General features: G+C 60.2%; 2 protein-coding genes across 2 annotated transcripts; one reads left to right on the top strand and one right to left on the bottom strand.

Moving 5' to 3' along the window:
• Positions 1 to 461: 461 nt before the first annotated feature.
• MADCAM1 (mucosal vascular addressin cell adhesion molecule 1) lies at positions 462 to 5298 on the bottom strand. Its single transcript, XM_036847851.1, has 5 exons — positions 5220 to 5298; positions 4775 to 5047; positions 4096 to 4416; positions 1719 to 2174; positions 462 to 854 (listed from the first exon to the last, which is right to left on the bottom strand). Exons 1-5 carry the CDS (start codon positions 5278 to 5280, stop codon positions 745 to 747), a joined length of 1221 nt encoding a protein of 406 aa, XP_036703746.1. The 5' UTR covers positions 5281 to 5298; the 3' UTR covers positions 462 to 744.
• An 11414-nt stretch (positions 5299 to 16712) lies between these two features.
• Positions 16713 to 22431, top strand: ODF3L2 (outer dense fiber of sperm tails 3 like 2). Its single transcript, XM_036847400.1, has 4 exons — positions 16713 to 16839; positions 17746 to 17853; positions 20411 to 20524; positions 21947 to 22431. The coding sequence occupies exons 1-4, from the start codon at positions 16713 to 16715 to the stop codon at positions 22429 to 22431; spliced, it is 834 nt and encodes a 277-aa protein (XP_036703295.1).
• Positions 22432 to 23078: the final 647 nt, after the last annotated feature.

A 23078-nucleotide genomic window follows, 5' to 3' on the forward strand; every position in this document is an offset into this window, starting at 1 on the left:
CCCCAGTTCCCCGTCCCAGGCTGTTACCTTTCCTTACCACTAGAGGGAACTTTCTCACACCGCATCCTCTATAGCGCTAAACTCTCCCATAGCTCCTCGGTTCCAGAAGGCTGACGACCCTGGCATCTACAGCCCTTCATCTGCCGGTATCATTTCCAGCCTCTCTCTCGCCTCTCCCCACGCTTTAGCCTCCAGCCACCCCAAAAGAGATGCAATTTCCCTTATCAAGCCACCTCTCTTCTGTGTCTTTGCCCGTGCTTCCCTCCAACAAATACTTTTCTCCGCTTCTTTTGAGGACTCCTAGTTACTCATTAAGCGCCAGTGTCCCCATATGCAGGGAAAGGCGCCAGACAGAGCATACGCCTCTTCCCCCCACCCCTGGCCACGTGGGGCTGGGGTGTCCTGTCCTTCCTTGTCTCTCTGGAGAGTCACCTAGAGCAGAGGATGGTTGGAGCTGTGCCGGGGATTCCCCGTGTCCTCAGACCACGACAGGAACCACCGAGGTCAGACCAGATGCTCTTTATTCTCCAGCTCTGCACCGTGGGGGGGGGGGGGTGGCGGCTCCCCAGGGTCCCCACTGAGGGGAAGCCCAGCCAGCTGGGGAGCCTGGATGTGCTGGCCATCAGGATAAGGGGTCCACGGTCAGCCCCCCTGCTGTCCAGAACCCTGCAAACATCCTCTAGTAGCAACTGAGTGGAAGGAAAATCCCCCTCCAGGTCCAGGCGGGGCAGGGGGCCCAGGTCATCATCTGGTGGGCCGGCAGCGTTTCCACAGGCGGTAGGTCAGGAACACCAGGAGAAGCAGCCCCAGCACCAAGCTGCCCGTCCACAGGGATGCAGACGTTAGCGGGGAGCCTGGAGAGAGAGGCATACGGAGTCCTGCACCTCTCTGCAGGTTTGGGGAGCAGCCCAGCAGAGTCGGCTAAGGGCTCCCGGATTGACCGAGTTCCCTGAAATTTTACAAAGGACTTCACGGTTTAAAACGACTTCTGAAATGTATAAAAATCGCTGGACTATCCAAAGTCCTTTAGAGTGAGTCTTTTGAAAGGTACATAGGACCTTGTAGTCAGAAGTGAGCTGTCCAGTGAGGGACCACTCGCCACAGCTGCATTTGAAATGTGATCAGTCTGAGTGGACAGCGCTGTCTTTGTAAAACACACATTGCATTTTGAAGACTTAGTTTGGAAAAAAAAATCTCATTCATGCTTCTTTATAGATTACATGTTGAAATGATAACGTTTGAGATATATTGGGTTCGATGAAATATATTGTCAAACTTATTTTTACCTTTTTATTCCTGAATGTGGCTACCAGAAAAACGGAAATTACCAAAGTGGCTGTATTCTATTTTTTTTTTTTTTTCTTTTTTGGCCACGCCACACAGATCTTAGTTTCCAGACCAGGGATCAAACCTGCGCCCCCTGCAGTGCAAGCACGGAGTCTTAACTGCTGGACCACCATGGAAGTCCCTTCTATTTCTGTCTCTATTCCACAGGCTGTCTCAGTCCATAGAGTTTAGAGTTTACAAAGTGTTGTGACACCTACACAGTCCCTGAAACTTAGTTATCGCCATGCAGGCAGTTGTGATCTTATAGGGTCACAGAAGTCCACTGGACAGCTGGGGACACAGGCTGGCAGGGCCCCCCTTGTCTAAGGCCAGACACAAGGTTCCCCTCCCTCTCAGGCTCCCCCAGTGCCCGCCCCAGCCCCTGAACTCACAGATTTCTGAGGCCACGTACAGGTTAGCCGTCTGGCCCCCTGGGTCCAGGCAACACTGGAACCAGCCCTCACTGTGGCATCTGGCCCACAGCACGCTCCCGCCGCTCAGCCAAGCCTGGGCCCCCACCTCCCGCGTCTCGTAGGCTGCCAGCCCGCCGGGGGCCCGGGTCCAGCGCACGGCCACACCTGGGCCGCAGACCACCTCACACAGCAGCTCCAGGCCCCCTGCTGCTGACAACTGGCGGATCTCCGGGCGGCAGGGCCTGGTGGAGCTGTTCCGGGGCACGGGGCCAGGACTCCTGGGGCTGTGGGTGGAGGCCTGCTCTGGGGTGGCCTCGGGGGAGGTGGTGACGGGGGGCTTCAGGGATGTCGTGACGGGGGGCTCCGGGGACTCTGTGGTGCCGGGCTCTGGGGGGGTCATGACGGGGGGCTCCAGGGAGGTCAGGCCCTGCAGGACTGGAAAACACGGCAGCCATCTGTTCTTGCTGCTGCCCAGCCCCTTCTCCTCCCTCCCTCTCTCCACCCGGACCACATGGTTGGACCAGAACCGCTCCAAGCCCCGTCCATTCACTTGCGTGAATCGCAGGGTATCCCAGTGGGCAGGAGCCGGCTCGGGTTCTGTCATGCCCCTCCCCCAGCGAGCATCCAAATCTCCGTGTCTCACTTTCCTCAACTGGAAAGCTGGGTGAGAGGTCCCACCCCAGGGGCTGGCGTGGAGAGTGACACAGATGTTGGATCTTATTATTACGGGACTGAGGGGTGGGGAGAGGGAAGGGGGTGCCCCGCCCCCTTGCGGTGCAGATGAGAGACTGAGGCCCCGAGAGGGGATCTGTCCGTTCCGCTGTGTGACGGCTCTCAAATCCGGAGGACTCTGTGCACACCCTCCCAGCACACCCCTGCCTCCCCCCCCACCCCTGCTTCCACTTGAGCCAAACCTTTCCCGGCCCCCAGGCCTCAGCCATTAACATGAGTATCGGGGTGCCCTCTCAGAGAACGAATCTGTGCTTCCTTAGTGAGAGGCTGCCAGAAGCTTGGTGATGCGGTCAGGGCCTGTCCCAGATGAGACAAACTAATAACATCTGACATGAACTGAGCACCTACTGTGTGCCAGCCCCCACGTTAAATGTTGTCAATCGTTAGTTCATTCAGCAAGCATTTCTTGTGCACCTACTATGCGCCAGGCTCCGTGATAACAGTTATTGATTAATTCATTCAGGATGTATCTATTGGACACCTACTGTGCGCTGAGCACTGTTTTAGCCACTGGGGGGACAGCCATGAACGAGGGTGACACATTCCTATCTCGATGAAACCAATGGCAGGGGAGACAGATAATGGGAAAAAAAATAAAGAGAGCACACAGGAGTCAGATGTTGATAAAAGGTGTCAACAAACATTCAACAGAAGAGAAAGGGCCTGAGTGTGTGTGTGTGTGTGTGTGTGTGTGTGTGTGGTGGGGGTGGGAGTGGGGTTTGACCCCTTGGACAGGGAGGTCAGGGCAAGCCTCACTGGGAAGGAGACCCGAGGGAGGTGAGGGAGATGTGGGGAAGAGCATTCCCGGTGGAGGGCACAGCAGTGCAAAGGCCCTGGGGCAGGACTGCACCTAGGGTGTCAGAGGAACAGCAGACTGAGTGAGGGGGAGAGAGGGAGGAAGTGAGGCAGGGGGTGGGGGTGGGAGATGGGGCAAGCAGGTCAGGCTCTGCAGGGCTCCATGGGCACGGGGAGCTTGGGATTTCACCCAAAGGGAGGTGGGAGCCCTGGAGGGCTGTGGGCAGAGGAAGGGCAGCACCTCATGGGGCCTGGCTCAGGGTAGGTGCTCAGCGAATCTGCTGAATGAATGAACGAGTGAGAAGTAGCCCCTGGCTGCCACGAAGTGACAGACTAAAGATTGAATGCAGGGACTTCCCTGGTGGCGCAGAGGTTAAGAATCCGCCTGCCAACACAGGGAACACGGGTTCGAGCCCTGGTCCAGGAGGATCCCACACGCCGCGGAGCAACTAAGCCCGTGCGCCACAACTACTGAGCCCGCTTGCCTAGAACCCGTGCTCCTCAAGAAGAGAAGCCACCGCAATGAGAAGCCTGCGCACCACAACGGGAGTAGCCCCCGCTCGCTGCAACTAAAGAAAGCCCGCGCACAGCAACAAGGGCCTAACACAGCCAAAAATAAATAATAAATAAATTAATTAAAAAATAAAACAAAGATCGAATGCAATTTTTCCTCGGCTGTGGTACTGTGACCTGCCCAGGTGGCGACACAGCAGGGGAGGGGCTTAACCAGGATTCCATAAGAACCACTGGGCACCGCTCATCAAGGCTCACAGGCGCTGGGTGGTGTGACCTCACCCACTTCCTGGGGGACACTGAGGCACAGGCTCACCTGGAATGGGCCGGCGGTGGCTCAGCTCCAAGCCAGGCAGCCTCATGGTCGCCTGGCAGTGGAGGGAGGGTGGGGTGGGTGTCCCCAAGGTGGGCAGCAGCCAGCGCTGTGTCACTTGGAACAGCGGGTCCTCGCCCTCCTGGGGCTCCTCCATCACATCCCGGAGGGCCTCCACCCCCTCCAGTTCCTGATCTCCCAGGAGCAGGGACATGGAGAGGGTGTCAGGGCCAGCAGGCGTGACGTTGTGGGCTGTGCAGGCCACCTCCTGGTCCGGCCCGGCCACCAGGGCCTCTGGAGCCACAGTCAGTTGGTCCGGGAAGGCTGTGGAGAGAGTGGAGGAAGGGGGTGGGCAGAGCCCCGAGGGTCAGGGCTGGGCCCTGAGGAGGGGGCGTGGGGACTGCTGGTGACCGGGGACAGGGAAGACCCAGTGCCGCACCCGCAGAAAGGGCAAGGGGGTCAGGTACAGGAGGTTTGGGGGTGGATTGGGGGAGAGGGGATGCGGGGAGGAGGGAGCGGACTGCAGATCGACTCAGGAGGACCTGCGAGGCCGGCTTTGAGCTGGGGCGGGCTGGGCAATCCCGGAAGCCTCCCAGGCAGAGGTGGCACAAGGATAGAGGGAAAGCAGGGCCGCTGGCTGGGCCCCGCGTGTGCCACGGCGGCGGGAGGGGCGGGGGCTCACCGAACACCAGGAGCCGCACGATGTGCTGGAAGGCGACGTCCCCGCAGGAGCCCACGCACACGCGGGGCCCCGCAGCCGACAGCGAGGCATTGAGCACGGAGAGGACGCTGCTACCCGCGCCCGACTGCACGGCGCCCAGGCTGGTGTCCAGGCCCCGCCACTGCACCGAGGCCGTCCTGCCGTCCTCGCAGGCCAGGCGGCAGGTGAACTGTAGCGACTCGCCCACGGCCACCGCCACCTCGGGCTCGGGGGGCTCCACCTCCAGCGGCCCACCTGCGGGCGACGGCGCTCTCAGCCCCGCCCCGCGCCCCCAGCCCCAGCCCCCTCCTCCGAGGCCCTCCAATGTGGGATCCTCCCTCGCCTCCCCAAACCTCCGCACTGCCCCTCTCCGAGCCCCTCCTCTCTCCCAACCCCTTCTCGGCTCGGAGACCCCTGCCCCGCTCACCGCGGCCCAGCTGCAGCAGCCCCAGAAAGAGGGGAAGCAGGAGGGCGAGGCCCTGCTCCATGCTCGGTCCCCGGCTCTGTCCACTGCCCGCGGGGGAGGTGGCTTAAATACTGGCGCCCCGGGCTCCTTCTCCCCGCCCCGCGACCCCGCTTCCCCTCCCCCTCCTCCAGCTGCTCCCCGGGGGTTTCCCGAGGGGGTTTCCCACCCTGACCCCCGACCCTGGAGGCGACAGAGAGGCAGGGACTGGGGGCCAGAGATGGGGGCGGGGGAGGCCGAGGTCAGAACCCGCGGGCGGAGGGTCTGGGCCGATTCCAGGTTTCAATTTTAGAGACTGAAGATCGGAAGATGGAGGCGGGAGAGGGCTGACTGTCGAGGTCAATTGAATGGAAATCGGAGCCAGGCCCAGGGGTGGCGCCGGGCTCGCCCAGTCGCGGGAGTCTCAGCCCTCGCTGCCCGGAGCGGCCGCGCGGGGGCGGTGGGGAGCAGCCCTCCCGGAGCTTGGGCGGCCGCGCTGCAGGAGGAATCCGCTTGGAAGATGGGTCCCGTCAGGGATGAGGATGGTGTAGGGTGTGGAGCCGAGGCCCACCCGCCTCTGAGCCTGTCTCCCGTCCGGCAAACGGGCAGGCGTGATGGGAGCCTGGGACACCGGGCATGGGGCCTCAGTGCTCTGTTCCACACAGCGACTGGGGTCTGGGCTCCCCACGAGAAGCCTGGGGGAGGGGACCCCCAGCAGGCATCGGCGAGACCTGAGAACCTCATCATCCCAACGCTAGAATCCATCCACTCTTTCCTCTGGGCCCCTCAGCCTGGCCCCAGTTTCCTTCACAGCCGTTCACCACCCAGCACCCAGAGAGGATTTAGAAACACCCTCTCAGCACGTGGACACCCCACGGCTTCCCCTGGCAGAGGGAAAAATCCCAACTCCTGGCCGTGGCTGGAGCCTATGAGACTGGGCAGCCTCTGGACCAGGCAGCCTCAGGACCTTAGCCTGAGCCTCCCCTGCTCCGTCTCTGCCCAGATGCTGCCTCCTGAGTGGGAAGCTCCCCAGCCAGCTTCCCCCCGCCCCCTGACTTCCTCGCAGTCCTTAACGAGGTCAAGTGGCTGATGTCACATCCCCCTTGTACTGGGAATGGGGGGATCTCGTCCGCTGTGACCCCAGACCCCCTGTGCAGCAGGCACGCAGGAGGAAAAAGATGGAGAGTCCTGGTTGCCCCCCAACCCCCGCCTGACTTCAGGGTGTGACTTCTGCCTCAGTTTCCCTGACTTCAGTGTAAGAGAGGAGTCGCCAGGCCATGTTGTTTCTAAGCACCACCAGCCCTGCCCGTCTGTCTTCTCAACATCTTAATTGTCAGAGGTAGAAACTGGGGCCTAAGAGCAGGGGCCGGTGGGCAGGGGAGGGGAGCTGAGCGGGGCTTTGGGGTGGGTGGGGTGCCGCTGGGGGCAGGGGAGGGGAGCGGAGAATCAGGGGGCCCCAAGTGTGCGAACCCAGAGTCTAACTTCCTTGGTCCCATCCCCCTCCTACCTCGGTGCCAGGAAAGGCCGCACAGGAAGACAGCTCCAAGGTGCCGCCCCTCCCCAGGCCGGAGGTGTGGGCCCTTCTCGGGAAGCTGGGCCCTTAACCCGGGTGGGGGTCAGCAAGCCTGGTGAATGGGTCTCTTCCCAGACCCTGACCCGGCTTCCTGGCACCCTGGCAGCCGAGGCCCTTGCAGGGTGTGGACTTGCCCGTCCCCCACCGTCGCTGGCCCCTCCAGCTCCAAGCCTCTGCTTGCGTGAACGAGGAGGGTTAATGACACCCGCGGCTTAAGAGGACAGTGCTAAGGGGACCACGATGACCGCGGCATCAGCAGAGGCCACCCTGAGGAAGGGACAGGCGGGCTCAACAGAGGAAGAAGATTCCGGGCAGGCGGGTGGGGAGACAGAGACAGACAGACGGACGGAGGGGTGGGGGGAGAAGAGAGGGACGGGGCAGGTGACCGGAGGGGGTCTGGATGGACCCCAGGAGGGGTAGGGCCAGCACCAGCGGGGGGGGGGGGGCGGGGTGGGGACTGAACTGCACTTCCCACCTGCCCCAGGGACATCTGCTCTTGTCCTAGGTGACTGAGCCCACGGGAGCCGCCTGGGTGGGGGCTGAGGTCCTGGCTGTATCCCCCCAGCCTGGGCTTCCTGCTCTTGGTCCCCCCTTCCCAGCATCGCCCCCCCACCCCACCCGGAGGAAGTCCTCAGTGGCCTCTGTAGGAAGCCTCCTTCCCATGGAGGTCCCGGCCCCCACCCAAGCCCAACCTTCCCAGGATGGCATTGGGGCTCTGCAGGGCACTCGGGGCCAAGGAGGGTGTCCAGAGAGGCCAGCACCCCAGCCTTGGGCGATTCCCGTTCCCCCAGGACCCCTGCACCCCGGCTGGCCAGCTCCCCTCACTAACATCACTGGTCACTTGGGAGCCTCACGGATTTTCTTTGGGGTGAGCTGGAGCCCTGAGGGCAGGGCTGGGTCATTTGCGGCCCCTGTCAGGTGCCCCACCCAGCTCTGGTGCTGAAGCACCCCAGACTTTAGCCTGAGCCCCCTCCCTGGGTGGCTCCCTGCCTCGGTGGTCTCAGGGAGGCTGGGGGAGGAGACGGAGGCTGTGAGGGGTCGCCTGTTACATAGCCAGCTCTAGAGCTGGACAGGAGCTGTTGCATCAGGCCTTCGACGTCCCTGCTGGCCCCTGAAGTCCCCTGGCCGAGCTGGGCTGAGGGGGTGAGGATGGCTGACTGGTGGACGACTTGGGAGCCTCGGGGCGCCCTGCCTGTAGAGGGGGAGGGGTTGGGCTGGGGTCACCATCAGCGCCCAGAGCAGACCCCTCAGGACAGGCCCAGACTGACTTTAGCAGGTGTGGGCAGACCAGGGTGGCGCTCAGATCAGAGGTCTGCTCGCCCAACACCCACCCACCTGTCCCTCTGGCTACTTGTCAGGCAGCTGTCCACCCAACCATGTACCCATCCACCTCCAACTGAACACCCTCCCCCCTCTACACCACCCCACGCATCCACTTTGGCAGCCCTGGTGTGGGGACCAGCTGTGTCTGAGGAGGAAGGCACTGCTCTGCCTGACCAAGGAAGCAGACCCAGTGCTGTGATGGCGGTGTGGGTGTTCCCTGAGGAGCGGGAGGGCCACCCCCAGGGCAGAAGTGCTGCAGAGAATTCAAACAGTTGACAAGGAACTGCTGTGGGTCACTAGGGCCAGCGCTGGGCCAGCTGTGTGAAATTCCAACCTTGCCTAGGCCAGCTGGCTGTAGCCTAGCTGCTCCATCCCAGGGCCCGGCTGGGGAGGTGACAAGGTTGGGGCACCGGACAAACTCAGGCCTGGGCAGAGCTGCCAGCCAGGCACAGCTACTCACCACCTGAAATGTAATTTTTAATTTAAATATCAACCTAAAAACAGACGTTTGATCCACTTATTGGAAAACTTTTAAGTACGTTTGGAACAATTTGGGTTTATGACTCTCCTTTTTCATCTACAATTTTATTATTTTTTATTTTTTTGGGCTGTGCCGCGTGGCTTGCAGGATCTTAGTTCCCTGACCAGGGATCGAAACTGTGCTCCCTGCAGTGTAAGCGCAGAGTCGTAACTACTGGACGCCAGGGAATTCCCTCATCTACAGTTTTAGGAAAGCTTATATACAGATGAAATACTTCCGACGAAAATTAAGCAGAAAATATAGGTAAGAGTAAAATACACCCTGGACTTAGAGAATTTATTATGAGTGAAGAATGTAAAAATCTCAATATTTATTGAGTATTTCATGTTGAAATGATAATATTTTGGATACGCCTGGTTAAATAAAGCACCTTTTTTTTTTTTAAATTTATTGATTTTTGGCTGTGTTTGGTCTTCGTTGCTGCGCGTGGGCTTTCTCTAGTTGCCATGAGTGGGGGCTACTCTTCGTTGCGGTGCGCAGGCTTCTCATTGACGTGGCTTCTCTTGTTGTGGAGCACGGGCTCCAGGCTCGTGGGCTTCAGTAGTTGTGGCACGTGGGCTCAGTAGTTGTGGCTCGCGGGCTCTAGAAAGCAGACTCAGTAGCTGTGGCGCACGGGCTTAGTTGCTCCGCGGCATGTGGGATCTTCCCGGACCAGGGTTCGAACCCGTGTCCCCTGCATTGGCAGGTGGATTCTTAACCACTGCGCCACCAGGGAAGCCCTAAAGCACCTTTTAAAAACTGATTTTCTGTTTACTCATGGCACCAGTTTCTCTTTCCGTTTTTTCTGTGTGGCCATTGGGACTCTCTCCAGTGGGGGGGCTTGCATTGGCTTTGTGTCTGTGAGCACAGAATGGAAATGTTGGGGTCCTCCACCGGACCCCAGGCTGAGCCCTGGGACCCCCGCTGTGCTGAGGGGTTAGGTCAGTGGTTGTCACACTGTGGAGGCTCCCCGCATTGAGGGGCTGGGGCCAGGGAGCCACTCCACCCCCCACAGCGCCCGGAGAACAATTGCGCCCCAGTGCCAGCGGTGCTGGGAACCTCAGAGGTTGGGAAACCCTGGGTGGGAGGCTGCTGGTGGACGACGTGGGAGCCTCGGGGCGCCCTGCCTGGAGAGGGAGAGGGGTTGGGCTGGGGTCACCGTCAGCGCCCAGAGCAGACCCCCTCAGGAAAGTTCTCTGCCCAAGGGGCCTGTTTCAAGTGCAGGGTCTGTACCTGTGACATGAGTGGGACCAGGAGGATCCGAGCCTGACAGCGAGGTCTGGATGATGGGGGGGGGGGGTGCAAGTTCAGAGCCCAGTCAAGGTGGGGCTGGGGGTGGTTCTGCAGGGAGGGTGGGAAACTGGGGTGGCAGGGCTGCGCCCGGGTGTCTGGGGCAGGGCTCTGTGGGTGCTGGGTAGGGAATGGGGCCAAGGTCCAACGTCCAAGGCTGAGACTGATCCAGGTAAGCTGGGTGCCCAGCAGGGTGAGGGTCAGGGTGAGGGCTGAGATCAAGGTCCTGCTGGGGCCGGGGGTCAGGGTCCTGCCGGGGCTGAGGGTCAGGGGTCGGGGCTGAAGGTCAGGGTCCTTCCGGGGCTGAGGATCAGAGTCCTGCCGGGGCCGAAGGTTACGGGTCAGGGCTGAAGGTCAGGGTCGGGCCGGGGTTGAGGGTCAGTGTAGGGCCGGACTGGTGCACCCACTGCGCCGCCGTCCTTGATGACGAGTTCCTCGGCCAGCAGTACGTGGCGGTTCAGCTCGGCTCGGCCCCGGGAGGCGCCGCATCCTTCAGCCACTAAGGCAGGAGCGCCCGGGTCCCGGCTCTCGCCACCCGCGCGTACCGGCGTCTTCTGCGGCCGCCACGCGCTGCCGGACTACAAGTCCGGGCATGCGCCGGGCGCCGGGGTGGCGGTCCGGGGCGCGTTTCCCACAAGGCCGCGCGCAGCGCAGGGGCTCTCTAGCCCCGACTGGCCAACGAGGTGGCGGGGCCCTCGTGCCCGACTCGACGGCTGGGGAGGGGGCGTCCGTCTGCGCGTATTTTAGGGCGAATGACAGCGGCGTTGTGCCTCTTAAAGGTCCCGCCCCCAGTGCTCCTGCTGCGCTGGCATCGCCGGGAACCTGGACGGGGAGGTACGGGGCGGAAGCCCCTGAGGCGGTTTGGGGTAGGTTCGGGGAAGCGGCGAGGCCGGGGGTCCTCCACCCCGAACCGGAAGGCGCCGGCCCCGAGGAACGCACAGAGGAGCGTGGCCGGACCTGGAGCCGCCCCTGCACCGCCGCGGCTGGGCCGTGGCGTCGGGGCTGCGGGGGCGTCTCAGCGGCTGGGGTGGGGTCGTGACGAGGGTCGTGTGTTGTGATGGAGTCCGTGCCAGGCGGCCAGAGTCCTGTTGCCCGGCCCAGGGTCACGGTGCTGGGGCCCTGAGTGTGTTCTCTAGCGCTGGAGGATGACCAGGCTCATGCTGAGGGTGGTTTTGTCTCAAGGGCCCTGATGAGGGTCACTCATTAAGACACAAATAGTTATTGAGCGCCCACCAGGTGCCAGATACTGTTCTAGGTGCCCGGGTGACAGCAGAGAGCAAAGTGGGCCGACCCTGCCCCGAGGGGCTTCCATTCTTATGGAGGCGGGGCGGGGGCGGGAACCAGGAGGTGTAAACATTAAGTATAATAAACAGGCAGCAGTGTGCCTATAAATGTTGAACAGCTGGCACTTTAGGGCCAAAAGCCCTGCTCTGTAGCTTTTTTCATGCTGATTCCTGGGTGTAAATACTCCCACCGTGGCTGATGGGAGCTGCCAGCATGACATCAACTTGCTAAGTCAGCTCTCATGAGCTCCAGCCCATCACTGTGCTGGAGACAAATGCTATACTATATTAGTGGGTGATAAATGCTGTGGGGAAAAAAAAAAGATGGAAGGGAGACTGGCAGTGTGGACATGGGGCAAGTTGTAGGATGAAGTTAGTTGGGCAGATGGCAGAGGTTTGAGCAAAGACTTGGGGGAAGTGAAGAGGATTAGGAAGCATCTGTGTGGGAAGGAGTGTACCGGGTAGAAGGTACAGTGAGTGCAAAGGCCCTGCATCTGGGAGGCCAGAGGGGCGGCCCTGGAGGGATGGATAAAGCCAGAGAGGGGAGAAAGGACCTGGTCGTGGTCGGGTAGGACTTTGTGGGCTCCAGGAAAGGCTGCTGAGACGCTCTCCAGCCCCCCCCAATTCGAGCCCTTCCTTCCTCTGGACCTCGTGTGCTCATCCTCATAATGGGGACTCGGCAGGCATGCGGCGGGGTACCCAGCAGAACAGGAGAGCTGCTGCCTCCCTGCTTGGCTTGGTCCCACGTGGAGAGTCGCCGCCGGCTGTTTCTCGCCGGCTGTTTCCCGGATGGAGGCAGGAGGGAAGCTGGCAGGTTCTCTGAGTCCTGATCCCTGGAAGAACAAGTCTTCCTTGTTAGTCCCCGCCCCCGGAACAAAGGGGCAGGCGGCCACTGTGGCACGTGAGTCTGAGTCAGGCCCGAATAAGGGACAATTGCGAGGGCCCTGGGAGGTGGGAGGTGACAGATCTCAGGCCAGGAGGGCAGGGGGAAAGATGGCACCGCATGGGGTGGTGTCCTCGCAAACACCTGGCCTGCGGCGCCCCCATGCCAGGGACAGAACAGCAGGCCATCCAGTAACCCAGCTTCCTGGGGTGCAAACTCACTTTTAGCTCCCAGATGGTTCTAGAGACGGGTGGGGGACCTCGGCTCAGCGCAGCAGTGTCAACAACCCCTCACCCCTTTCTTTTTAGGGTATTTGTGCGCCTGCTTTAGACTGGTGATGTGCTGGACCCCAGGACAGGGCACGCACAGCCTCCGCCTCTTTCTCTGTGTGTGTGTGTCAGGAAGGAGCAGGGCAGAATCGGACAGTAAAGAACTAAGGAAAGCAACTGGGCCCCTCTTCTCAGTCGAGGTCAACTTCCTTCAGGAGACTCAGGTCAAAGCCATTCTTGACACCTCCCTTTCTCTTAATACTGACCACTCGCCTCCTCTGCTTCAAACCCTCCAGGGCTCCCACCTCCCTCGGGGTAAAAGCCAAGGTGTCTCTGAACCCACAGGGCCCATAGATAACCAACAACCCACCGTGTACAGCTGGCTGACCAGGTGCATGTCCCACGGAGTCCCAAGCCCACAGTCCCAAGACTGAACTCATGATCTTCTAAAGGCTGCCCGTCCCGCCGCTGCTACCTCCCCGTTACCTGCAGCTCCATTCTTTGAGGTGAGCAGACCAAATCCTGGAGGCTCGTAGCTCCCTCCCTGCCTACATCAAATCTGCCTGCAAACCCTGTTGGTTCTAGTTTTAAAGTAGACCCAGGGCTTCCCTGGTGGCACAGTGGTTAAGAATCTGCCTGCCAATTCAGGGGACACGGGTTCGAGCCCTGGTCCGGAAAGATCCCACATGCTGTGGAGCAACTAAGCCCGTGCACCACAACTATTGAAGCCCTCGCGCCTAGAACCTGTGCTCTGCAACAAGAGAAGCCACCGCAATGAGAAGCCCGCGCACCGCAACAAAGAGTAGCCTCCACTCGCTGCAACCAGAGAAAGCCCTGGTGCAGCAACGAGGACCCAAGGCGGCCACAAAAAAAAAAAAAGAAAAAAAAAGTAGACCCAGAACTCACCTGCTTCTCGCTCCCTCCTGCTCCATCCCAGCTAAGCTGGCCCCACAGTTCCTCGGCCCGAAATTCCCCACTATCCTCCCTGACACCCCACATCCCTCCCCCGCATCTCCCCCACCCCACCCCTCCCAGACCCCCGCTGTCCCGTCCGCCGCGGCTCCCAGTGCCGCCCACGGCCTGTTCTCCCCGAAGCCGCCAGAGGGCGCCTGTGAGCAGCGAGCCCGCGTCCCTGCTCTGCCCGCCGCCCTGGGGGGTCCCGCGTCCCTCTGGGTGAGAGCTGAGCCCTCTGCGACCCCGGGTCCTGCACCACCCGACCCACCCCGTCCCCTCCTGTCCTCACCTCCTCTCTCTCCCCCTCGCTCATTCCGCTCCAACCGCCACCGGCCTCCCCGCCGTCCCTCCCACACGCCGGGCGCAATGCTGTCCCAGGGCCTTTGTTCCGGCGGTGCCCCTCTCAGGTGCGCCCTCTCCCCAGGTCTCCCCCGCTCTCTCCTCACCTCCCTCTGGTCTCTCCTCCAGTGACACCTGCTCAGTGAGGCTTCCCCAACTGCACTCCCCACACCTCCGGCCCCTCCTTGCTACTTGCCTTTAACACCTGCGGACTTACTTGCCTGCCTCTCTCCATAAAAAGGGGAGGAAAGGAGTTTATGGGTTTTGTTCACCCCTGTTTCCCCAGTACCTGAAAGTGCCTGATGCACAGCTGAATCCTGGTTGAAGTAGTAACTGTGATAAGGGCTGAAATTTGTGGAGCACCGGCTGTATCCAGGCGTTGGCTTGGCTCTGCAGTCTCCCCCAGACACTGCCCGCACCTCGGCCCCGTGGCTGGGCCTGTGCCCTGCTCTCACGCCCAGCTAGGCTTCCTTTTACTAGTTCTTTGATTTGCCCTCTGCTGCCCCTGTGTCAGTTCGGATTAAAACACGGCTGTTTGCATCTGCTTTGAGCTAATTGGCATCTCAGCTCACCTGGTGGAGTGAAGATTTCTGGGCTGGAGTTGCAGAGACAAGTGAGCCAGTAGTGGGGGGGCCGGCAGGCTGGGGGGTGCCGAGTTCAGGCGGGGAGGGGGCTGGGCCTGGAGGTCCCCAGAGCACCCTTCCCAGCTCAGGCTGCTGGTCTAGTCTGTCCCTCCCACCCCGCACTCCGTATTAGCCCTTGGTTCTTTCCTAGGGCACAGAGGGGAAATGGAATCTGAATGTAGGGTCTCATCTCTGGGGCTGTAACACAGAGAGGAAACAGTGGGGGCCGAATCCTGACTGGAACCAGTGTCTCTAGCTGTCTTCACTCCAGGGCTGGCTGATGGAGCCTGGGCTGGGGGCCCCAGGCATGGGGAGGGCTGGGGTCCTTCCTCTGCCTGCCCTGGGCCCCGGAGGCTGACCTCAGTGGGGTGTCCCTGGGCTCCTGCAAGTCTGGCCGGGTGTGGGTCAGTGGGAGGCGCTAACAGGCAGAAGGAGAGGGAGGTGGGGTATTTATCCCCCATATCCCTCCTCAGTGCCCACTTCTGTCCATGGCTCCGGAGTTTGTGCGCTTCTGGAAAGAAGCACGTAGCTTGTCCAGTGTTGGGGCCCACAGGTGAATGAGGCTGTGGGCTGATCTGCAGAACGTGCATCCCAGGGGGAGGGTGGGCAGGTAAAGGCCCCGAGGTCCCCACCCAAGGAGCAGGAAGCCGGCTGATGTGGCCGCAGGGGTGTGGACCAGGGCTGAGGAGTAGGCGTCCGGGGCAGATGGAAGTGGGGGTGAGACCGTGCGGGGCCTTGTGTGACAGGGAGGGCTTGGATTTTGTCCTTAGGGCGACGGGAATCCAGAGGATTTCAGCACTCCCAGAAAGCTGAGTGAGAATTAGAACCCGGGAGAAGCCCTTGACCCTAAGCTTTGCTCGAAAACCTGAGTCAAGAGTCCTGTGCCTGTCACTGTCCCTCCCCGAGCCTCATCTCCCCACCTGTGACCACAGAGGGGTCAGCATAAGTACCTCTTACGAGATGCTGGGTTAATTAAACACGATGATGCCGGCGCAGAAAGCGCCTCAGCTCCTGCTCAGCAAAAGGTCTTTTTCTGGCTTCACACAGACCGCGTTACCCCTTGAGCCTGCGGGTCTGCACTGCTGCCCGTCCTCTGTTCCCAGTGTTGTGACTGGTTCACCTCACTGGTTTCTTGATCAGTCCAGCTGGAGCCTTATCAAATTTGTTGATGCTTTTAAAGAGCCAGCTTTTTTGGTGGGGGGGGGGCTTTGTTAATTCTTTCTACAGTTTTCTAGGTCACTGATTTTAAGATCTTCTTTTCTAATATAAGTTTTATGACCTTTGACACAGACTATGACTTTTTGATTAAAAAGTTAAAAAATTACAGAATGCATGAAAAATACATTGTGGCATGAATTGTATGGTATGTGAATTGTAACTCAATACAACTGGTAACACATTGCAGTGCAAAAGGGGCTGACAACACAACAACAAACCAGGATGCCAGGAAGAGACAGGAATGTGAATTCTGTTCAGCCAGGTTTCTTCGAGCCCCATCTTGGAGCCTGACACCGTGGTAGCCTTCGGTGCAGTCAAGGAAATAAACTCTGCATTGGGATGGAGTAAATCCCTGTTGGCTTCTGGAAGGCAGGGGCCTGTCTTGGAGGACCACTGCCGCCTCCTTGCCGTCCTAGCTCCTGCCCGGGGCCTTGGCACAGCCCTTCCCTATCCTGAAATGATGTTCCCTCACCTTCTCACTGCAGTGACCTCTCATCCTGCCCCTGCACCGCTGTCCCCAACTCCCTGCTCTGCTGTATGTTTGCAGAACATTTAACCTTCTAACATATGGTGTGCTCATTTATACATTTATTGCTTATTACCTCTCTCCCCTCCCGAAAACATCAACTCCTCGTCTGCCTGTTCCCATCATGTCCCACCAACCCAAACAGGAACTAGTACACAGTAGGTGCCCAATAAGTCCTTCCTGGATGAAGGAAGGAGGGGAGGAAGCAGCTCCCAGAGTGGCGACCTTGGACTGTGCCTCAGTTTCCCTAGCTGTAGAAATGGGGCCAGGCCGCCCATGACCTCACCTGTCCCTCCTGCCACCAAGCTGTGGGTGTCCTGTTTGCAGCTCCGGCTCCCCAGGGCCTGCTCTGGCCTGGGCTGCCCAGCTCAGCTGGCTCCCGGGGGACCGGCTCTGCTGACACCGGATTCTTTCCTGGACCATCCAGCTGCCTGGCCGACACTCGATCCTGGCCCCACTTCCAGGCCAGTGACCGCTGGCCAGCCTGCTCGGGCCAGGGCCCCAGACTCCCTGCCGACAGACAAGGGGCCGTCTGTGCCGTCTGGAGGGTGTGGTTGCCCGGGGCTCTGCGAACCCCGCAGAAGCCGCCAGGATCGGGGAAGGTGCCGGCACCTGTAGCCCAGAGCTGCGTGGCCAAGGAGCTGACACCAGGATCCCCGGACCGGCCCCTGCCCACCATGGGGACCCTCCCCTGTGACCCTGCTCCACGGCTGACCCCGGTGGCCCTGGGCCGGCGGGCCACCGAGTGCCAGATCCCGGAGACTGGTCTGAGGAGGTCCTGCGGGGTAGTCCCCTTGGAGAACGGTAGGTGGGCGAGGGGGCCGTGGTGGTGGGACCCTTCCCTGCTCCAATGCCCCCGCCCCGCTGGGGTGTCTGGAAAGTGTGGGAGCCTGGCTGGAGGAGGGAGTCTCTAAGCCCCTGCACTTCCCCAAACCTCAGTTTTCCTTCCCGCAGTATGGGTGTGAACGTGGCGTTCCTGTGGGCCCGTGAGTTGAGTGTCTTAAAGGCCAGGCACCTTTCCCGGCGCTGAGGGTACAGTGGTCAAGAGAGCAGCAGAGGTCCCGTGGGGGGACGGACACGAGGAGAAACAAGCAAGAAGCCTTTGCAGTGTATTCACTGGCGATAACTGTCTCAGAGAGAGCAGCAGAACCTGGGAGCCTGTGCAGCGGTCCGTGGGGGAGCTGAGCCTCCCTGACTCTGACACTGACCCTGGAATCTCGGCTCCGCCTCGGCCCTGCCACAGTCTCTCCATCTGTAGCAAAGCCGCTGGAGTCAGATTCCGTGGCCTATGTAGCACTGACATTCTTGCAGAGGCCACCAAACGTTGCAACTGTGACAGTGTATCTCTGTGTCCAGGGGTCAGTTTCCCACCTGTGACAGTGTATCTCTGCGTCTGGGCCTCAGTTTCCCACCTGCGACAGTGTATCTCTGCGTCTGGGCCTCAGTTTCCCCACCTGTGATTGCGTATCTCTGAGTCTGGGCCTCAGTGGTGCCAGGGTGCCCCAGCCCTGCAGCCCCTCCCTCCTGTAACTCCTGTGACTCACAAAGCCCCTGCCACTCCCCCCACCACCCCCGGCAGCTCCTACTCCCGCACCCATGCCGTGGAGACTGGCTGGGAGGCCAGGTGGAGGCTCAGGGGCTGGTCCCCTGTCTCCCCTCATCTCTCAGGGTGCATGGCCCCAGGCCGTGACCCTCAGGCTTTGGTCGCAGGCTCCGGGCCAGGCTTGTACGCCCTGCCGTCCACCGTCGGCTACATCAACCACGACTGCACCAGGGTGGCTGGTCCCGCCTACTCGCTCTTCCGGAGGCCCAGCGAGGGTAAGGCCGGTGTGGGAGAGGTGGGCCTCCAATCTCCCACCCAGAGTATTTCCTCACCCCCTTAGATCCAAGCTCTCATTCAGTCAGGCAGGAAGCCGGGACAGTGTGCAAAGTAACCCCTGCTGTGTGACCTCAGGGAAGCTGCTGTGCCTCTCTGGTCCCTTGTTTCCTTATGGAAGGGGAGTAGTGTGTGGTTTTGCAGGGCATTTGCAAATTCCTTGCTGCTTGACTTGGGCAAGCTGTGTCTGTTTCCCCCTCTGTAAACAATGACGGTACAGTCCTTACCGAGTTGCGGTCAGGATTAAATACACCTTGGATGTCTGGAGATGTTCATTAAGTGAGGATTGGATGCCTTCAAAGTGGCTACAGCAGTGCCTGGTCTCCAGTCAGAGCTCCACAAAGAAGGGCTGTGGGTGTGAGTGCCGCCTCAGGTCCTTGGTCAGCGGGATGGGGGCTCCTGGGCCGTGATGTCCCACGGGGCGCGGGGAGGGTGGAAGGAGAATCCTTCGTGTTTGGACAGGAAATGTTGGCGAGACAGCAGGCTGTGGGGCTGGCCTGGTCCATGGGCGACCCCGCCTCTGTGATGTCCACTTTCCTCCTGGCCAGAAGGGGTGCAACAGGGTGTGAGTGAGCATTGGATGCAGTGATGGGGCGGACACGGGGCCCCAGCCACAGCCAGCGGCCCATTGTGTGGATGGTGTCACTGCCGTGTACCCGCAAGCCTGTGCCTTCACGGCGTTGCCCACACGCTCCTTCACCCACTTTCTAGAGCGCTCGGGGTCCCGAGTGGGCTGGGCTGGGGGCTGGAAGGGTCCTTGCTCTGTGGGGACTTTGCTTCGTGTGGACAGAGGCTTGTTGGGAGGTGCGGCGCCAGCAGCCTCTTCTCAGACTTCAGAATCAGCAACGATCCCAAACCAAAGTGAGAGAAAACTCAGGAAGCTGCGAGTGGCCCCAGAAGGCAAACGAGGGAATCAGCACCACATCTGTCACTAGGAAGGATCAAGAACCGAGCCTATGGCCCAGAGCAACCAGGGTTGCCAGGTTCTAATCCCAGTCACAGGACCCATCCTGGGACAGAGGGACAAATAGACTGGGGAGTCGGGGGTAGTGGTGGTTACTGTAGACTTTGCTGAGTGCCCAGGGAAGACTTCTTGGAGGTGGAGGCATGGGATCTGGGCTTTGTAGGATGAGTAGGAGTTTGGTGGAATCCCCTGGAGAAGAAGGGGACTCCAGGCAGAGCTTGCAGCATAGGCAAAGGCGGCGAGGTGGGAAATGCCATGAGTTGGACTGTGCTCATTTGTCATGAGCATGCTTCATGTGTGTGTACCGTGTCATGTGTGCACACATACGCATAGTACTTAAACCAGTTGATCCTTGTCAGACCTACTACACTTAGATGCATGTCATTTATCTTGGAGTGGGCTTATAGACAGTAACAATGGCAATCATAGTAACTGGCCCCAATTTTTTTTTTTTTTTGAACGCGTTGGGTCTTCGTTGCTGTGCGCGGGCTTTCTCTAGTTGCAGCGAGCGGGGGCTACTCTTCATTGCGGTGCGCGGGCTTCTCACTGCAGTGGCTCCTCTTGTTGCAGAGCACGGGCTCTAGGTGCACAGGCTTCAGTAGTTGTGTCACGAGGGCTCAGTAGTTGTGGCTCGCAGGCTGTAGAGCGTAGGCTGAGTAGTTGTGGCACATGGGCTTAGTTGCTCTGTGGCATGTGGGATCTTCCCAGACCAGGGACTGAATCCATGTCCCCTGCATTGCCAGGTGGATTCTTAACCACTGCACCACCAGGGAAGTCCCAATTTTTTTTTTTAAATCGGTGCATGTTTTCCACTTTCTTTTTAAAAAAATCTATTTATTTATTTATTAATTACTTATTTGGCTGTGCCGGATCTTAGTTGCAGCACTTGGGACCTCTGTTGTGGCATGCGGGATCCTTTAGTTGCGGCGTGCGGGATCTAGTTCCCTGACCAGGGATGGAACCCGGGCCCCCTGCATTGGGAGCGTGGAGTCTTAGCCACTGGACCACCACGGAAGTCCCGTGCCAATTATTAAGTGCCGGGCACTGGACCACCCCCTTCCGTGGATCATCTCAATGTCCATCTTCACATCCTGCTAGTGCGAAGAGGAGGCTGACCTGGGCGGAGAGCTTCCCCAGGACCTGGCTCTCAGAGCCCGACACAAGCCCCTCCCTCAGGCTGGCCACCTGCAGGCAAGCCCAGGCTCCGGAAGGGCTCTCCTCGGACCCTTACTCGGGCCTGGTTCTCTCACTCTACACAGAATTCTAATGGTCCAGGAGCTGGTCCCCTAGCCCCTGGCAGAGGACAGGTCAGGGGTGGGGCACAGCAAACAGGACAGCTTTGATTGCAGGGACACAGACGGTCAAGACCCAGGGCCCCCAGGTCAGGGTAACCATACGTCGGTGGGCTGAGTCCCTGCCCTCCAGGATGGGGCCAGGGGCCTCGGGGGGTGGGAATGCCTCAGGGTTCAGCAGGGCACCGAGTAGGCGGGGGGGCCATTGGCGGCGCCCTTAGGACCCTGGGCTCCTCTCCCCAGCATCTCCACAGGAGACCAGCCCCGGGCCGGTCTACTTCCTGGACCCGAAAGTCACCCGCTTTGGCCGCAGCTGCACCCCTGCCTACTCCATGCAGGGCCGGGGCAAGTCTCGGGGTGAGTATCTGACCTGTGCTGCCCTACCAGGACCCTGCCCCTTCAGGCTCTCAGCGAATCTCATGCCTCCGTACTCTTCTCCCCTCCCACCCCCGAGTTCTTAGACCTTCAGTGTCTTTGGAATGACAAAATCCAGTGGACTCAGAAGAGGGGCCAGGGGCCCTGAGAGAACCTGAATGGGTGAAGTGGCCCAGGGTGATGTGATCCTGGGCACATGTGGTGCCACAAGGGCAGCTGGAGCTCATCCTCGGCATCAGGAGACAATAGGGTGCAGTGGGGACTGTGGCAAATGCAGCCATCCCCTTCGCGGGCTCCAGACAGCTCCCTCTCACCTAGAGCGCATCTCCCATCCAACCATCCTTTCATCTTTGACCTACCACACAGCTACTTGTCAATCCATCCCTTCATACATTTGCCCATCTATCTACTCACCAACCTACCCACCCATCCACCTATTCATCATCTAATCCACCCACCCATCCACGCACCCACCCACCCACCCGCCCATCCATCCACCCATCCATCCACGATCCACTCATCCATCCACCCACCCACACACCCACCCATCCACCCACGATCCACTCATCCATCCACCCACCCACCCATCCACCCATCCATCCACGATCCACTCATCCATCTACACACCCACCCATCCACCCATCCACCCACCCACCCATCCACACACCCACCCATCCACCCATCCACCCACGATCCACTCATCCATCCGCCCACCCACACACCCACCCATTCACCCATCCACCCACCCACCCATCCACGATCCACTCATCCACCCACCCACCCATCCACCCATCCATGCATGATCCACTCATCCATCTACCCACCCACCCATCCATCCACACACCCATCCATCCACAATCTGTCAATCCATCTACAACTCCCTGAATCCATCATCTACTCATTCACTCCTCATCCACCCACTCACTACCCATCCTTCTACTCACCCATCCACTCCAACATGTACTAAGCCAATTGTTGAGAGCTGAAGTAGATTTAACACGTCCTTGCTTTTTGTGAGACCCCAGCCTGGTGTGGTTAGATCCAGGTGGGGACCATCTCACCTCAGTGTGGCCATGTCTGGAGAGGTGGAGAGACCCACCCCAGGGGGATCTCAGGAAGGGCTGTGAGGGCTCTGCTTAGGAGGGTGTGGGGAAGGCAGCAGGGAGAAGGGGCCTTTGGCACTGTCTTGAAGGAGGAAAAGCAGCTCCTGGGAGGTGGGAATGGGGAATGGGAGGCATTCCTGGCAGAGGGCTGAGCTTGGGCAAAGGCCAGAGGCTTGAAAGAGAACAGAAGGAGGTTGGGCTCTGTGAGCTCCACGACGCATTTGGCGATGGGGAGCCACGCCAGGTCCTTGAGGAGGTGAGGACCCTGTCCATTGCCAACCTTCCTGCCCCATTCTTACAGATCTGGAGGTGACGCCCGGCCCTGGGGCCTACAGCCCAGAGAAGGTGGCCCCCATGCGCCAGCGGACCCCCCCAGCTTTCACCCTGGGCTCCCGCTTCCGCCTGCGGCCGCTGGACACCTCAGCCCCTGCCCCCAACACCTACACCCTGCCTTCCCTCTGGGGCTCCCAGATCTTCACTAAGCCCAGCAGCCCAAGCTACACGGCGGCAGGCCGCACGCCCCCCGCCCGACCCCCGCAGGACCCCACTGAGATACCGGGTCCAGGCCAGTATGATAGCCCGGACCCCAACGCCTACCGTCAGCGCCGGCCGGCCTTCACCATGCTGGGGCGGCCCCGAGCCCCACGCCCCCCGGATGAGACACCTGGCCCCGGCACCCACAGCCCCGAGCAGGTCACCATGACCAAGGCCAGGGCCCCGGCATTCACCATGGGCATCCGCCACTCCAAACGGGCCACCACCATGGCCGCGGACACCGCACCCTGATGCCCTCGGGGGACAGGACGCCTGGCCTGGGCTGAGCCTCAGTTTCCCATGCTGTGAAGTGGGGTGTGGGCAGGTGGTGGGTGTGCCTAGGAGAAGCCAGGGTGGGGGGAAGGTGCCTCCTTTCTTCCTGTTCTCTGAACTGTCTGAGGTCCTTCTAGGCCACCTGCTTTCTCCAGTCCCGGGGGCTGTGACCCCGTGGTCCCGACAGGGAGAGCCTCCTTCCAGCGTCCCAGTTTCTTCTCTCCGGGTCACATCAGGCCAGGCCAGGCCAGGCCAGGTGGAAAAAGGGACACTCTGGTCCTCTCGAGCTGCTGGCTGGAGGCACGGCTTCCTGTGTCCTAGAACTCAGCGTCTGCCCGCTAGGGCCTGGGTCCCCAGCACAGCTTGGGTTTCTGCCAAACTTGGGCTCCTTCCTGCTACTCATGGAAGCACTGAATCAAGCCCCGAATCAGGCTGGAAACAGCCCTGCTGCCCCGCCCCACCCTCTAGCTGCTTGCCAATAAATCCCCGTGGCACCAGGAGCTGTCCGCAACACACACGCGTTGTCTGTTCATGTCACAGGAGGGAAACCCAAACACTGCTCTCGAGATCCAGACCCCCAACTCTGCAGCCCCTGGGGATCTGGATGGGACCAGAGACGGGATCCA

This window comes from Balaenoptera musculus, chromosome 3 (genome assembly GCF_009873245.2).
Source record: "Balaenoptera musculus isolate JJ_BM4_2016_0621 chromosome 3, mBalMus1.pri.v3, whole genome shotgun sequence".
NCBI lineage: Eukaryota > Metazoa > Chordata > Mammalia > Artiodactyla > Balaenopteridae > Balaenoptera > Balaenoptera musculus.

What these genes read in the sequence shown, in the direction of transcription:
- MADCAM1 (XM_036847851.1), bottom strand. Translation starts at nt 5,280, where the DNA reads ATGGAGCAGGGCCTCGCCCTCCTGCTTCCCCTCTTTCTGGGGCTGCTG. An exon ending in GCTGCTGCAGCTGGGCCGCG is followed by an intron (nt 5,048 to 5,219) that starts GTGAGCGGGGCA and finishes CGTCGCCCGCAG; the next exon opens with GTGGGCCGCTGGAGGTGGAG. An exon ending in GTACGTGGCCTCAGAAATCT is followed by an intron (nt 855 to 1,718) that starts GTGAGTTCAGGG and finishes CTCTCTCTCCAG; the next exon opens with GCTCCCCGCTAACGTCTGCA.
- ODF3L2 (XM_036847400.1), top strand. Translation starts at nt 16,713, where the DNA reads ATGGGGACCCTCCCCTGTGACCCTGCTCCACGGCTGACCCCGGTGGCC. An exon ending in GGTAGTCCCCTTGGAGAACG is followed by an intron (nt 16,840 to 17,745) that starts GTAGGTGGGCGA and finishes CTTTGGTCGCAG; the next exon opens with GCTCCGGGCCAGGCTTGTAC. An exon ending in GGGCCGGGGCAAGTCTCGGG is followed by an intron (nt 20,525 to 21,946) that starts GTGAGTATCTGA and finishes CCATTCTTACAG; the next exon opens with ATCTGGAGGTGACGCCCGGC.